This window comes from Hyperoodon ampullatus, assembly GCF_949752795.1.
Source record: "Hyperoodon ampullatus genome assembly, chromosome: 9".
Classification (NCBI taxonomy): Eukaryota; Metazoa; Chordata; class Mammalia; order Artiodactyla; family Ziphiidae; genus Hyperoodon; species Hyperoodon ampullatus.
The window spans coordinates 95,083,679-95,099,960 of record NC_136922.1 but is presented as its reverse complement, the minus strand read 5'-3'; the positions used below and the strand labels follow the sequence as shown (position 1 = coordinate 95,099,960).

General features: G+C 44.4%; 1 protein-coding gene across 1 annotated transcript in view; it reads left to right on the top strand.

Annotated features, from left to right (window-relative positions):
* PARP12 (poly(ADP-ribose) polymerase family member 12) overlaps positions 1-16,282 on the top strand; it is a gene marked incomplete at its 3' end in the record, with an annotated part of 45,295 nt that overhangs the window by 25,016 nt on the left and 3,997 nt on the right. Inside the window, exons 6-9 of the mRNA XM_079711861.1 lie at positions 1,689-1,875; positions 5,762-5,903; positions 8,994-9,090; positions 15,712-15,784. Coding sequence (XP_079567987.1) covers positions 1,689-1,875; positions 5,762-5,903; positions 8,994-9,090; positions 15,712-15,784 — 499 coding nt within the window. The remainder of the gene's footprint in view (positions 1-1,688; positions 1,876-5,761; positions 5,904-8,993; positions 9,091-15,711; positions 15,785-16,282) is intronic.

Here is a 16,282-nt window from a genome sequence, read left to right as displayed (position 1 = left end):
CTTTGGAGAAATGTCTGTTTAAGTCTTCTGCCCGTTTTTGGATTGGGTTCTTTGTTTTTTTGATATTGAGCTGCATGAGCTGCTTGTAAATTTTGGAGATTAATCCTTTGTCAGTTGCTTCATTTGCAAATATTTTCTCCCATTCCGAGGGTTGTCTTTTGGTCTTGTTTATGGTTTCCTTTGCTGTGCAAAAAGTTTCATTAGGTCCCATTTGTTTATTTTTATTTCCATTTCTCTAGGAGGTGGGTCAAAAAGGATCTTGCTGTGATTTATGTCATAGAGTGTTCTGCCTATGTTTTTCTCTAAGAGTTTTATAGTGTCTGGCCTTACATTTAGGTCTTTAATCCATTTTGAGTTTATTTTTGTGTATGGTGTTAGGGAGTGTTCTAATTTCATTCTTTTACATGTGGCTGTCCAGTTTCTTATAGTTTCTTTATCCTTACTCATACTTTTGATACTCAATTTAACTTTCAAAAACACTTCATACATATTGCATATTTATATCCAAGAACTCTAATGTTTGTTGTCTTTGGTGGACTGATTGTTTTTGCTGGGTTTTGCTCATGGTGTCTTGTTTCTGATTTATTTGATTGTAAGCCCATGTTTGCTGAAACTTTACCTGTGGAAATTCTTTTGAGGCCTGAGTTGAAGGTGAATTCCTTCCAGGGGGGATTTGTGTTTGCTTCTCTGGGAACTGCCATGGTGAGTCTTTCAAGTTAATTCTCACGCAGGAAGTGTGAATTAACTTTTGTGAGGCCTGAGTGGTTTATGAGTTCTCAGTGGAAGTTTTCTTCCTTTCCATCTAAAGCAAACACTGACACAGGCAAATTTTCTTGCTGACTTTCTTTGCAAAGCAGATTCCTTTCCTGGCCTCCCTTCACTAAGGGTATGTAGTCTTTTAGGGTCACGGTTTTAAGCAGAAGTATCTCTTCGGAGATTTGACCCCGACCATATTCAGATCCTATATTTGTTTTCTGTTTCCTCATTGCTGCTAAAAACAGGGTTTTTTGTTGTTACTCGCTGACACTGCCCTTGGACAGCCCCTGGCTTTAGTCCTCATTCACCTGTCTGGTTCCAGACCTTCCCTTTGCTCTTGGGGCACTTCAGCATTTGGAGAGGGAGGAGATCCTGGTGGCTCAGAGTACAGTCTGTTCTGCCAAACTGCTTGACTTAAACCCCACCTCTGCCATCTATTAGCTGTTTGACCTTGGACAGGTTTCTGAACCTTCCTGGGCTTCTGTTTTCATATCTGTGAAATGGGGATAAGTTGCAACTTCAGTGTTATGAAGACTTAATCCCTTAATATGTACAAAGCACTTCATACAGGGGCTGGCCCACCCCACATGCATTCAATGTATGTTAACTATTTTTGGCTTCTGAGGATTTCTGTTTCTTGCCATCTCAGCAGTGCATTTTAAAAAAGAATATTTTAACCAGCGTTTTCTGTGTAGTGAAAGGAATGTCATGATAACAGGTTTTCCATATTACTGTGATTTTATTATTTTCACACAGCAAAATGGATCTTAAAAAGCAAGTCCCGCATCCCCCCCCAACACATTTTTGTAAATGTTCAGGTCACATGTATGTTCACATCTTCCAGCTGAGTATCTAGAAGACCATGGGGGAGCCGAGTATCTGAGTCCATGCGGCTGGTGGGTTTTCAGTCTACTTCTCATGTTCTTTTGTAGGATCGGGTGCACCAGTAGCTTTCTCACTGGTTTTCTGAACTTTAACTCCATGACGTTCGGTGCCTCCTTGGCTCGCCGCCTCTCCACGGCCTCCTCGCTCACCAAACCTCCACACTTTGTCCTCACCACTGAGTGGGTTTGGTACTGGAAGGATGAATTTGGCTTTTGGCAGGAGTATGGAAGACAAGTAAGTGTCACGGAAAGAGGGTGAGTGTTCCTTCCTGAGGGTCCATGATGGGAGAACCTTTCCAAACATGGGCACAAGGATTGCTCTGGGGAGCCCTTGACAGAGCCAAAGATCCCCAGGTCCCCTTATGACGCACTTGCTTTGCGGAAATTATGGCAAAACGGGATAATTTAGAGTTCATTTGTACGAAGTTCCATCTTTGAACAATTAGCTCTCTGTTCGTTCATTACGACTGAATGACTTTAGTTGTAGTGAGATCACGTTTCGTTAAACGGGGTAGAAAGATGCCTCTCTTACTGTGGAGCAGGTAACTCCAGAGCAAGTGCCTGTGTGTGCTGGAGTGTTTGTGTAGCTGTGGAATAAAGTTGAAGGCTTTTCAAAGCTAGCTTTCTGCCTTATCTGTAGCAGCAACTTTACAGAAGGTGGGCAAGTATACGAAAATGGACTGATTTCAGCTATTGATTTGGTATCTGTGTCGAATAATTGCTGCTGTCAATTATTCAAAGATGTTCGTGGATGAATCAGATTAAAGGGAGCCCCCTGGTTACCTGTAGAGGTATAAGTATAGGGAGGTCACCATTTCTATAGTGACACCTTCTCCCAAATGAAAATTGGGATATATGGTCTAATAGACATTTGTATTCTTCTGGGTTGTAAGATGCTATAGTAGTAAGGCTTTAGTTTCTCCTGCACTTGGGATATCTTTTTCTCTGGGGCTCGGTAATGTGAGCTTCATGGGAGCTTTTGCCACTGGTGTGCCCCCCTGCTGAGGATGATGCCTGCAACTGGCAGATCCTCAGGGGATAGACTGGCCAGTTGAAGGACAGAGGTGTTGCTGCCTGTGCCCGCTGGCCAGTCGGACACGGTCACTCTCAGGAGATGGCTTGCGCCCTCATGCTTCCTCTCCACTTCTTCCAGCGCCGGCCTTCCCGCTTCACTGCTCTGTCCATCCTCTTCCCCACCCGTCTCCCTCTCTGAGCGTCCTGGGGTTCCTTCTGTCTGTCCTGGATTTGTCCAGGGAGGCTCTCCAGCATTGCTCTGGGTTTGGTCAGGAGGGGAGGGCAGAGGCCAAGCCTGGCATTGAGCAAGAGAGAGGATGATGATTGGAGCTCACCCGGAGACGTCATGGAGGAACACACAGCAGGCAAGAAGCAACTGGCAAATGTGACAGCCGCTCACGTTTTGTTTGGTGATTCGTCCCCCTTCTGGGAGCTGAGTGGGATGACACGGGACCCTGGGTGACTTCAGAAACTGCATTGTCACAACTTTGGGGACAGGGGTCTTTCTCCTCCAAACAACCCAACTTAGGGTTTTCCCTTTTTCTTTTCTAGGCTGCTACTCCTTTATTGCGGTATAGCCGGAGTGCATAATTTAGAACATTGAGTATTCAGAATATCGAGAATCTCTGGGAATAACCTGTCTGTGGGTTTTACCAACGTACCACATGCTGGTGCATTCATATGTGCACATGTGGACTCGGTGACTTTCGGCTGTATGGTCTCATTTTGTACCAACAGCTGGGCCCCTCATAGGGTGACCTGTCCATTCTAGCTCTTGCTTTTCCACACACTTCTGATGTCACCCCATAATTGGATTTCTTTCTTAGTTTTCTGCTAATTGCCAGTTTAAGACAGTTTTCTCTTGATTATCAGAAAAACTGGGTTCTTTTCTGCCTGAGCTGAGGATATACGCCCAAATTTCAGATCCAGGTTGCCTCCACCCTGTATTAATTTCCTAGGTCATCATAGCAAAGTACCACAAACTGGGTGGCTTAGAACAGCAGGGGTTTGTTGTCTCACAGCTCTGGAGGCTGGAAACTGAAATCCAGGTGGCAGCAGGGCCATGTTTTCTCTGAAGCCTGTAGGGAATTCTTGCTTGTCTTTTCCTCAGTTCTGGTGGTTTGCTGGTGATCTTTGGCGTTCCTCAGTTGTATATGCATCACTCTGATCTCTACCTGCTCATCAGTAGCATTCTTCACGTGGCCGTCCTCGTACAAGGACATTGGTCATGTTGGTTAAGGGCCTACCTACTCCAGTATGATCTCATCTTAACTAATTACATCTACAATGACCCTATTTCCAAATAAGGTCACGTTCCGAGGTACTGGGGGTTAAGACTTCAACATGTCTTTTGGGGGGTTACAGTTTAATCCATAACCTAATCTTGTGTATAAATGTGTTACTCTTCTTGGCCCGCTGAGTTTTCCCACGTTGAACCTGCCGTCCCTGAGGTGGTGGGCTCCACGACGCATTACCCCAACCTGTATCCAGGCTGGATTATTCTCAACAGTCTTCTTGTGTCGAGTTACCTTTTGCCTTTTCCCCTCTCCTGTGATCTCCTTTGGTTTGATCTAAAAGCTCCACAATTGCCTTCACCCTTTTGTACCCAAACAACCCATCTATCTCTGCTTTCTCCACTTGCCAGAATCTGACTTCTGTTCATCTGGTCACCATTCATGGAATGCCTGCAGGAGGTGGGACCCGGTTCGGCACAGCTCTCACCAGCCATAGCCGCTGGCAAAGGGCCCAGGTGCCAAATCCCGTGGCATTGCCAGTCTCCACCCAGCTTGTTGCCCACTCCCTCCTTCCTTTCCTTTCTTTCTTTAATTAGATTAATTATTCAGTTACTTATTGTTTTCTAATATTACATGAGTTTCATGTGTGCAACGATGTATCTTGACTTCTACATACACCACAGCATGCTCACCACCAAAGGTTTATTTTCATCTGTTGCCGGTTGGCCTCCTTTACCCATTTCACCCTCTCCTCACCTCCCCTTTGTTTCCCCTTTGGTAACACCAGTCTGTCCTCTGTATCTATGTGCTTGCTTTTGTTTTGTTTTATTTATTTATTTAAAAATTTAAAAGTTCTTATTTATTTTATTGAAAAAATGTTTCATATGTCACATTTGAGCCTCACTCTCCTTTTTTGCTCCTCCTCTGTCTCCTTCATGGGCTTCTTTTTTCTACTTTCCTTTGTGAATGTTGGCGTTTCCCGGGGTCTAGCCTGAACCCCCCGCTCTTCTGACATTGGTGGCCACCTTGAGTGATGTCTGCATCTCTGTCTCTAGACCAGATTCCTCTCCAAACTTCAGACTTGTATGCCCAGGTATCTGCCTCTATTTCTGTGGCACCTTTGCTTTTTGTTCCAGGCACTGTGCTAAGGGCTCTCTGTGCCTTATTTTAATCACTTTTTCAGTTCTTTGAGGATGGGATGGTCCTATTGTATAATGACATGAGTATGATTTAAATTCTGTTGTTATTCCTGTCATAGAGTTGAGATCATTGAGGTTCAGAGAGGTTCCAATAACGTGCTGAGGTTATAGAGGAGACAGATTCGAGAGCCAGAATTCAAAGTCAGTCCATTCCAAAATCTTCGATACCATGTAGGTAATGGGAAAGAAGATGAGGGATCAAAATGGATAATTGAAAAAATAGAGCTCTCCAAGAGACCAGAAAAAGACCACAGCAAGGAGAACCGAACTCTGATTAAAGGGTGGTGGGAACAAGGGCCAGAGGAGGTAGCGTCGCTCAGGCCCTCCGTGAAGCAGCATTTGAGAATTCACCATTGATGTTTCACCTTCCTTTGAAGGGTTGTATCATCCCTCACGAGTAATTGAATGCCCTCTCTCTCATCACTCCCATACGTTGTCTGGGTTAGCGGGGTCCTCGTGTATGGGCTTCTGTTTCCCGAGCAGCTTTCAGGAGGCAGTTGCGTCGGCTCCTTGTCTGTGCCTCCCTCTCCTGCCACCGCCCCGTGCCCGGCTCCTCTCCTCCGCCTCCCCCAGGACACAAACAACCACCATGGGCACATCTGTGGGTGGTGCGGACGCCCCCAGCGTCTGTCTTCTTCTTGCCTTCACCTCGTATCTGGCTTTGCCTTCACAGGGCATGGAGCACCCCGTGACCAGCGTCGGCAACAGCGATTTGGAGAAGGCCTACCTGGCGTACTGTGCCGCAGGGTCTGACCCCCAGGCTGCCTCTCTGAAGTTCCAGGCAGGAAAGCACACATACGAATTAGACTTCAAAGGTACTTCCTGGAGTTCCCTGGTGGCCTAGTGGCTAGGATTCCGGGCTTTCACTGCTGTGGCCTGGGTTCAATCCCTGGTTGGGGAACTGAGATCCCGCAAGCCACCTGATCTGGCCAAAAGAAAAAAGATGCTTCCTGACCCGCTGCACTCACCCAGCAAGGCCTGATCATCTGCTGGCTTTGCCTTTTCCATTTTAACCTTGGAGAAAGTCCTCACACACATTGAGAGCCAGGAAAGAGAAGGATGGGGTGGTCCCTGCTCCTGAAGCGCTGCCAGACTGGAAGGGGGGATGGAGGCCCGCCAGGGGGATGGGTGGGGAGCTGCCTGGAGGGGGATGGGAGGGGACAGGAGCCCTCCTTGTGGAGGACAAGCAGCATCAGCCTGTGGGCAGTGGCGGTTGTCCTTTAGGCCATGGGCGTCCCTGTGTCCAGGTTGCTGACACGTGTCATAGTGGTTCTGCTGTGCAGCTCTGCTTTCTGTAGACACCTTCATCACAGATGGCCGGCCGTGGTAGGCACACACTTCAACTAAAAATCGTTGGGAAGCGGATTTTCAGATGCTCTGCTCATGGTATCCTGAGTCTGGGCCTTGGCTTGTTCTGGTTGCCTAGACAGACAGGCAGATAGACAGAAACAGACCAAACACCCTTTGGTCAGGCCTTCCAGTGGCTTATTTGTGACTTTTTTTTTTTTTTTTAAGTTTCAGGTTTTTTGTGGCTTCTCTCAAGGCATTTTCACAGAGATTTATCAGTCCATCCCTGTTCAGTTCAGTTTTGCCTTTAAATTCACATTTTAAACTCTGAATCCCTCTGAGTTTTCAGCATTTTTCAAGGAAATTAAGTGGGCCTTCCTTTAAGCATAGTTTATTATTTTCTTTATTTTTGTGGACCTTCTGTTTGGAGGGCAGCAAAGTGTTTTTGGTGAATTATCCTAAATCCACTCTGTCTGCCTGCTTTTAGCCAGTTGGTTTTGCTTGTGGTTTGTAGCACTCGTGATTTTACTTGAAGTAGAATTGCTGCCCTCTCGATGTGCCTGTACAGAGAGCCTAAAAGTTTCTTCTGCTCTACAGTGAGAACTGCTTACAGTCTGCAGTGTCAGCTGGGGAACACAAGTCACATGTGAGGTGGTTTGCAACCCACAGTCTGATAAACACAAGTGCCTTAAAGGGGATGGTGAGAAATACATGAAATAATAAGTCAGGACAGGCCTGAAGTACAAGTCTATACACCTGGCACCCATCTGACTCCTGCTGACCGTAGTTTGAAATATTTCTTTAAAGTATCTGGACAGGGCTTCCCTGGTGGCGCAGTGGTTGAGAGTCTGCCTGCCGATGCAGGGGGCACGGGTTTGTGCCCCGGTCCGGGAAGATCCCACATGCCATGGCCGCTGAGCCTGGGCGTCCGGAGCCTGTGCTCCGCAACGGGAGAGGCCACAACAGTGAGAGGCCCACGTACCGCAAAAAACAAAAAACAAAAAAACTAGGGATAAAGTATCTGGACAATACCAAAACAGATCAACCAGAAATGTCAGATGCAGCCTTTATCATTCTCAACATAGGCAGCAGCCCCAGGGGACAGAACAGTCAAGATGAGGGTGGGGAAGAGCATACACATTGAGTTCACTGCAGACTGCAAGAAAAAGCATGTTTGCTGCAGACTCACTCAGGCTCACTTGGGTGGGCACAATTCTTTTGTTTGTTTGTTGGTACATAACAGTAGCCACAGAAGTACTTTGAGGTGAGTTAACTTCTCCCTTCATAACCTGACTACTAGGTAGAGTGAAAGCAAGTCTCAGACCGCAACCTGCCACGCACATTTATTAACTAAATATTTATGAGGAAGCAGGGACGTGTAAGAAACACGCACAACTGACTCGTTCTGTAGGACCACGGAAGGCTTGGCTCTGCCTTTTAGACTCCTGTTGTGAAACAGTCACTCGAGGCAAATGCCAAGACTCCAGAGGCAGAATTCTGATGTCTGTTAGCTGGTGTCAGTTGGGCAGAATCCCCAAGATCAGGGCTTGTTTAGAGACTTTGCCTAGTGTATCCTCTTTAAGGGCAAATTAGGGAGAAGGCCTCACGTTTACCCTGTCTAGGGGACAGTGGGGAATGGATCTCGCATATATTTATCCAGTTCACTTATCTTGAATACCTTTTCATTTCACCAGTAAAAACTCATTTGAGGTTCATTGCAGTGTTAGTCAACAGACCAATAAAAAGCCCGTTTAAGCTAATTAGCAGAGTATTGGTGGGAGGTTGAGTGACGGGTAACTGAAGGGGTTGTGGTAGCCACCTCTGGATTATGGGCTCCCGATTAGAATGTGGGGACCCCCCAGGAGTGCCCATCATGATGACCATGTGGGCTGTGGCATGAGGGACACACGCCTAGGTGATCACCGGGTGTATGCTGAAATGCAGTAGGGTGAGTTAGTTTTTCAAGTGAAAGAAAATGGTTTGTACTCTACTGCAGAAAATAAGACTTGACAGAGTTCTCCTGGTGGGTCAGGACATGTAGTCTAACTTAGAGGTATTGTGATTTTTCAACATGAAAGATAGTTCCCCCGTCCCCCCACTGCTGCCCTCAGGAGGAATCTGAGAATCTTGGGCATGGGGCAAGGATTTCACTTACTAAAGACAGTCCAGGTTTTAAAAAGTTGAGAAGTATTTCTGTAGGGTAAGTTTAGTCAAAGTAAGAAAAAAAACCTCATAAGAGTAAAACTATTATATTAACTCTAAATCCCACTGGCTCAAGATGTGGTAAATCGGTCTCAGGCCGGGCTGAAGCTTTTTTATATCCAAGCTGGGAAAAATTGCTGAGCAAAATAATAGTTTAAACAAGATTGGAAGGAACAATTTAAAAGCACTCATGTATAATTGATAGGTCAATTACTAATCATTCATCTATTCATTAAACCCAGTCTCCTACACATACCTGTTTTCTTTTTGAATATTTGAAATGTGTAAAATTGCCTTATTTTTTTTAACAGACTGATTGTGAGCTTTACATTTGGATTAGCTTTCCAACCCATTTAATTTGTGTTTATAAAACATTGCTATCCCATATGTGTATATGTGTTTGTTTGTTTTCCCAGCCTTCGTTCAGAAAAACTTGGCCTATGGCACAGTTAGAAAGGTTTGCCGGAGACCCAAATACGTATCTCCCCAGGATGTGAAGCTGAAGCAGACCTGGTAGGTGGCATTTGGGGAACTTGTGTGTGTATCAGTTGTTGTGTGCTCTGCTGCAGGTACAAAACCTACTCAGACTAGCTACAGCACTAAGAGGGTTAGCTGGCTTGCAGACTTACGCCCTGGCGCTCTCGGTCTCTGTGTCCTGTGCCTGGCCTTCCTCTGAGTGTATTTGTACTTCCCTTCACTTAATACCAAAGTGCTGCTGCTCATTTGAGTGATCTGTAAGAAGGCTGAGGCTTCATGAAACAGAAAAACCAGTGTATATTTACCACGTTCAAATGAAAACATAGTAGCATGTATTATAAAGCTATAAAATACAACAAAGTTATAAAAAGTAAATGTTTGGTGTATAATCATTTTAACGATGATGCAGATGTAGTTAACAAAGCATTAAATGATAAGCCAAACACAACATAAAATAAAGGAAAAAGACACCAGAAAAATCACTTAATTAGATGTTTTATCTTTAAGTTTGTTTGCCAGTGATGTTACTGAGACATCAGGTATTCTTGTGCAGATTTTTCCAGAAGCCAAAAAGTTCTTTCTTAGTTTAGACTAACTTAGAGAATGGTGCGGAAATAGTAATAATCTAACTCCTAATATTTTCTGTTTCCATCTTCAAGTGATTATATCTTTTGTTTCATAACTTGCGGGAAATCTTTTTAAACAGCTCTTCGGGTTTTTCTGTTCATTTGTGTGTATGTTTGTTAGTCAGGTTTTTTCCACTGGTAGCAAACTGTGGTTTTTGTTTCTAACCAAGGATTTTAAGTTCCTCTTTTTCCTCCAGTTGTGTCATGTATGAATGGCAATTCCAGTGTAGAGTCACCTGTAGCAGTTTGACTGCTGACATGCATATTCCACTAGTTGGAAAGGCTTTGAAACAGAGAAAGAATTATCCTTGTGGGTTGAGGCATTGTGATATGTAACTATAGGGCTGCTTGTTGTGATCTGCAAGCCACTCTAGACTTGAAGCCAGCTCATCAGCTTGTCTTTTCAAGTGAATAATTGAGTCACAGACCTGAATTTTTGTAAATGTTGAAATACACCAAAAATTACACCAATAAAACCCCATTATTTTAGTACTTGGATATCATGGAATACCAAGAACAGGTGCTGCAGGCACTAATGGGCCAACTTCATCCCCAGGGTGGGATCCCTTATGTCACAAGCTGCCAGAAGCCACGAGGGTAGTGCCTGGCCTTCTATGCATTTAGGAGCAGGCAGGGCCCTCCTGCAGCTGATGGGCAAATCTGTGAGCTTTGCAAACTGATCAGACCCCTCTGAATCAGTAGTTTTAGGCTTGAGGCAAGTGTGCTAGGATTGGAGCTGGGGGAGGGGTCAGTTCTCTCTAATCCCCACGGCCACTTACTGGGGGAGGGTGGCCTGGATGGTGAGAGGTACCATGGTGCCCATTAGTCTGGGTGTGTGACAGCCCAAGCCGGGACTGTAGCCAGAGCTGTAGCCAGCACTGCTGTTGGCGGACTGCACCTTCCATCAGCCGGAGAAATCTGGCTCGTTTCTGTTTCACAGAGAACTTACAGTGTTTCTGTTTCTTCTTTTAAGATTTCACAGATGGACTTCAGTGGTTGTGTTTGTGGAGCATGGCAGGGTCATTTAAAGAAGCTAGAGGGAAAAGGTATTATCAATGCAAGCAAATAGAGTACCTGTGAGTCTAACAAAGTAACCTCCTGGGGTTTCCCGCTCCCTGTTTCCTTCGAAGCCAAGTGTGCCTTCCTTCCTCCCTTTCTTATTAAAATTTATTTTTGGCTATGTGTAAAACATGATTTAAAAGTCAAAACTGTATGAAAAGATACACTCAGTAGTCAGTATTCTCACTGTTATCTCCACACTGTTTCTATGATGGGCAACCATTTTCATCAGTTTCTGGCTTATCTTTCTGTGTTTATTTTTGCAAAAATGAGCAAATGCACATACATAAAAGTATCTTATTATTTTCCTTTTCTTGCATAAAAGGTAACATTCTATATATACTATTCTGTACCTTTTTTTTTTTTTTTTTTTTTGCGGTACGCGGGCCTCTCACTGTTGTGGCCTCTCCTGTTGCGGAGCGCAGGCTCCGGACGCGCAGGCTCAGCGGCCATGGCTCACAGGCCCAGCCGCTCTGCGGCTTGTGGGATCTTCCCTGACCGGGGCAAGAACCCGCGTCCCCTGCATCGGCAGGCGGACTCTCAACCACTGCGCCACCACGGAAGCCCTATTCTGTACCTTTTGTTTTTCACTTAAAAATAGCTCATTACTAGATTTATTGTGATCATTTCACAGTATATACAAATATTGAAAAAAAAATTAGTCCCTTTCAGTTCATTGAAGTCTTCTAAATTCTGTTTCTGTCTTCACAGTTCTCCATCATTTGCATGTACCATAGTTTAATCTGTCCCTTTTCGAGGGATGTTTTGCCGTTTTTCAGTCTTTCGCTGTTACAAGTATGACACCACGAAGGATGTCTGGTGTATGTGCTATTTCATATTAGTGGAGGTGGGTCCTCAGGTTAGAGTCCTAGAAGGTAAATGCAGGTTCCTCTTTGTGGGGTGGGACCGTTATGCACTCACCCCAGAATGTGTGAGGTGCCTGCTTCCCTCCCCCTTGCCAACAGAGGGAGTCATCAAGCTCTTGAATTTTTGCTGTTCTCATAGGTGGGAAAGGGTGTTTCAGTGTATTTAATGTACTTTCTCTTATGAGTGAGGTTTCATATTTTTTCCTACATGTAAGGACCATTTGCCTTTCTTTTTCAGTGGACTGCTTGTCTTTTTGTCCATTCTTCTCTCAACATTTTGGTATTTTTCTTAAACATTAAGAGTCTTCTGTCTAATGGGGAGATCAGCCTTCGGTTTGTTATATAAATTGCAATGTGTTTTCTTCGTTTGTTGTTTGCCTTTTGGCTTTGTCTGTGAAGTATTTTACCATGCAGAAATATTTATTATTTAGTTAGTTAAACGTTTCAGTCTCCCCTGTGGATTGCTTCTGGATTTAGTTTTGGTTAACTATGAGTCATCCTACTTCTGGATGTCATTTTTTAGTCTCTCCCTATCCAGAGCCTACCCTAGATGCAGTTTAGAAAAACTTATCTGTCTCCTTTCTGAGACTGGATCTCTTTTGTTGTCACTCTACTTAGTTTTCAGGGGACCATGGCAGACACCACATGTCAGAAATAAGAGAGGTTATTTTGGTTAAATTCAGAGTAAGATACAAGGGATTCAGGATCTCCCTGCTATGTCGCACACGTTGGTGCAGTGAAGTGCGTCGTGCTTCCCTCCAACTTGTGTGACGGTAACTGGTGGTCATGACTCCAGCAAGCAAGTCTGCTTGGGCCTCTGTGGCCACCTGGGACTCTTGTGTGGGTCACTTTTAGAAACAGATCGTCTATTTACATAATTAATGGGGTCATAGAATATGATCTCCATATTCAGAAGTTTAAGGATTGAAGTGGCATTTACACATCAGGTATCTGGTTTATTAGTTCATTACTGTCCGTTCATCTTCCATGAAGTTTTTGTCATATGATTGTCTTATTTTTTTCTTACCTTCTTTTTGATATATTTTGTCATTTAATTTATTCCTCTCTACTAGTTGGGAAGTTATGCACTCTATTAACTGTTGTTTTTTTAAGGCCACTCTAGAAATTACAACACGAGTTTTTCACTTAGGTATAAGTCAGTCAGTATCTTTGCTGTCCTACCAGCTGACACAAGTCCCTCCTCTGGACTGGCTATTTTTTAACTTCATGAGACACTGGTTTTTTACATTATGACTGTTTCATTAAATTTACTCCCACTTATACCATTTTCTCTGTCTTTTCACATTTCCTTAGATGAAGATCTGTTGGGAAAAAAAATTTGCTTTTCTTTGCCTGAATACGTCTTTATTTTGCCATCAATCTTAGGGATATTTTTACTGGGTGTAGACATTTTACTTGTAGTTATTTTCTCTTGAAACATTGAAGATATCACTCCACTGTGCTTTCGTTTCCATTGCTGCTTTTGAGAAATCAGCTGTTGGTCTAACTGATGCTTTCTTCCAGAATCACTTTTTTGCCCCTTCTGGCTGCTTTTAAGATTTTCTGTTTGTCTTTGTATTATGCACTCTCACTTTGGTGTGTCTGGGTATGTGTTTTTATTTGTCCTGTTTGAGATCCTTTCTGCTTCTTAAGTCTGTAGGTTGGTATGTCTCATTAGTTCTCTTTGAAAATTGCCCCCATGCTGTCCTAGCTACTCTCTTTTTGGAGATTCAGTTTGGCTCTGACCAGATTCAGACCTTGTCACTCTGCTCTCACGTGTCTTGGCTTCTTCCCTGCCTTGTTCGTCTCCTTCCTGCTCTGCGCCACGTTCTGAATCATTTCACTGCCCCTGCCTTTCAGCTCGCTCACCCTCTCTTTAGGTCATCTCATCTGCTAGTAAGCCTGTGTCCATTGAACTTCTTCTTCAGGGATTGTATTTTCATTTCTACAAGTTCTGTTTGTTTTTTTTCTTTTCAGATCCTCCAGGTCTTTTTACAGTTTTCTGTTCCTTGCATATGATTTTTTTAAAATAGATCTTTATTGGAATATAATTGCTTCACAATACTGTGTTAGTTTCTGTTGTACAATGAAGTGAATCAGTCATAATGCATACATATGTCCCCATATCCCCTCCCTATTGAGGCTCCCACCCCCCCATCCCATGTCTCTAGGTCATCGCAAAGCACCCAGCTGATCTCCCTGTGCTATGCTGCTGCTTCCCGCTAGCTAATTATTTTACATTCGGTAGTGTACGTATACTGATGCTACTCTTACTTCGCCCCAGCTTCCCCCTCCTCCCCCGTGTCCTCAAGTCCCTTCTCTATGTCTACGTCATTATTCCTGCCCTGCCACTAGATTCATCAGTACCATTCTTTTTTTTTTTTTTTTTAGATTCCATATATATGTGTTAACATACAGTATTTGTTTTTCTTTTTCTGACTTACTTCACCTTGCCTATGTTTTAAAGTTTGTCTTTTATTTCTTTAAACATAGAAAGAATAGCTGTTTTATAATCTGCATGGTAATTTCAGCATCTTAAGTCTTCATGGGTCTGTTTCTGGTTGATTCTTGCTTGTGGGACCTTTTTTTTAGTTATTTTTAAACTGTGCCATTTTCCTAGGAAAGTTATTTGTGGGAGTTCTTTGAGGCTTAGGATGAAGGTACACGTCTCATGCCAGCAGAAACAGAAGGTAGATCTATTGTAGGAAGAACAGCATTCTGAAACTGAATAGGAAAGATTTGGAGTTAGAGTTTCACAGTCCTTATTTCTAAATCCTTTGGGCCATGTGTTTTTTAGAAATCAGTTTTTATTTTTATTTCGTTTTTAGAAAGAGCATGTGCTGCTTTGTATTATGTGACACATGCAATTAAACATGCTAATATTTTTTGCAGTAAAAAAATGCATAGTCACTTTAAGAAGGAAATATATATAGACCACAAGTAGCCTCTTAGCAGTTCAAGTCAAATTTCTACTGCCAAATGAATTTTGACATCAATTTTATGTTTTAAAAACTGTTTTATGTGCCAGTTATACGTCATTGAGGCTGTTTTTTTAAATTAATTTGTTTTTTATTGGAGTATAGTTGATTTACAAGGCTTTGTTAGTTTCATTGAGGCTGTTGGGTTTTTAAAAATTTTTTTATCATTGTGTTCTGAATTCACAGCATTTTAAATTTATTTTTAATTTTATTTATTTTTGACTGCATTGGGTCTTTGCTGTGCGCGGGCTTTCTCTAGTTGTGGTGAGCAGGGCTACTCTTTGTTGAGCCAGGCTTCTCATTGAGCTGGCTTCTCTTGTGGAGCACGGGCTCTAGGCACACGGGCTTCAGTAGTTGTGGCGTGCGGGCTCAGTAGTTGTGGCTCGTGGGCTCTGGAATGCAGGCTCAGTAGCTGTGGCACATGGGCTTAGTTGCTCCATGGCATGTGTGATCTTCCCGGACCAGGGCTTGAACCCGTGTCCCCTGCGTTGGCAGGCGGATTCTTAACCACTGTGTCACCAGGGAAGTCCCATTGAGGCTGTTTTTTGTTTTTTGTTTTTTTTTTTTTTTTTTTGCGGTACGCGGGCCTCTCACTGCTGTGGCCTCTCCCGTTGCGGAGCACAGGCTCCGGATGCGCAGGCTCAGCAGCCATGGCTCACGGGCCCAGCCGCTCCGCGGCACATGGGATCCTCCCGGACCGGGGCACGAACCCGTATCCCCTGCATCGGCAGGCAGACTCTCAACCACTGCGCCACCAGGGAGGCCCCGAGGCTGTTTTTAATGAAAGTTTCAGGGCTCTTCGAATGTCAGAATCATGGATGAGGGTTTGGGTGTGCTGCTTTAGTCATAGGCTCTGTCCCTATGTGTTGGAGTTGGGATACAGGTGAGAAGTGGATCCCTTGTGCCTGATTGGTTTTGGGTTTGGTTTTGGTTTTGACCACATCGGCAAAGATGGAAGTGCTGTCACGTGGTGGAGAGTGTGGTTGTGTGCTTCCTCGCCTCCTACCTGCTTTTACAGAACCATATGCTGACGCTCAAGACTGACGGCCTCGGCTGCTGGAGGCACCCCTGGGAAACCTACTTATGTCTAAGAACAAACTAAGTGTTTCTCTTTACATTTTGTAACAGCGTCAGTTCCCAAGGCCTAAAGACCATTCCTGAGCATTGGGACCCCTTGGCCCTGTCAGACACCGGCTTTAAGGTATGAGACTGGCACTGCCCCAGGCTGGGGAGGAGGGTGTCCTTAGACACAGGTGAGTGTGAGTGGACCACGCTGTGTCCTCCGCCGCTGAGAGGTGCGTGCGAGGTTTGGTTTCTTTCAGATCTTGGGGATTTTACGGCTAGATGACTACCCAGGAGGTGGCCATGGCTCGAGGGGAGAGGCTGTATGGTGGAGGGAGGATGACGAACTGGACATTTTCTAGGAAGGGCATAAATAAGGAGCTTAAGAGCTGCTTAGCTGATAAAAGTTTTACTAAGCAAGAAAAGGGAGAAGCCAGCAGAAGGTTTGGTGTGATGAGGACCATCTGAAAGGGGAGTTGCTGTTGGGAGGTGCTAGGAACTTACTAGAAGATGAGAGAAGGAACAGTCTATTCAGCGAGTTGCAGCGGGCGCCACGCTGAGTTGAGTAGAGAGCTCAGGCCGGTGTCCGATGACGCCCCGTGTACGTGGAGCACTCTGACTGGCCTCTGACCTGGCA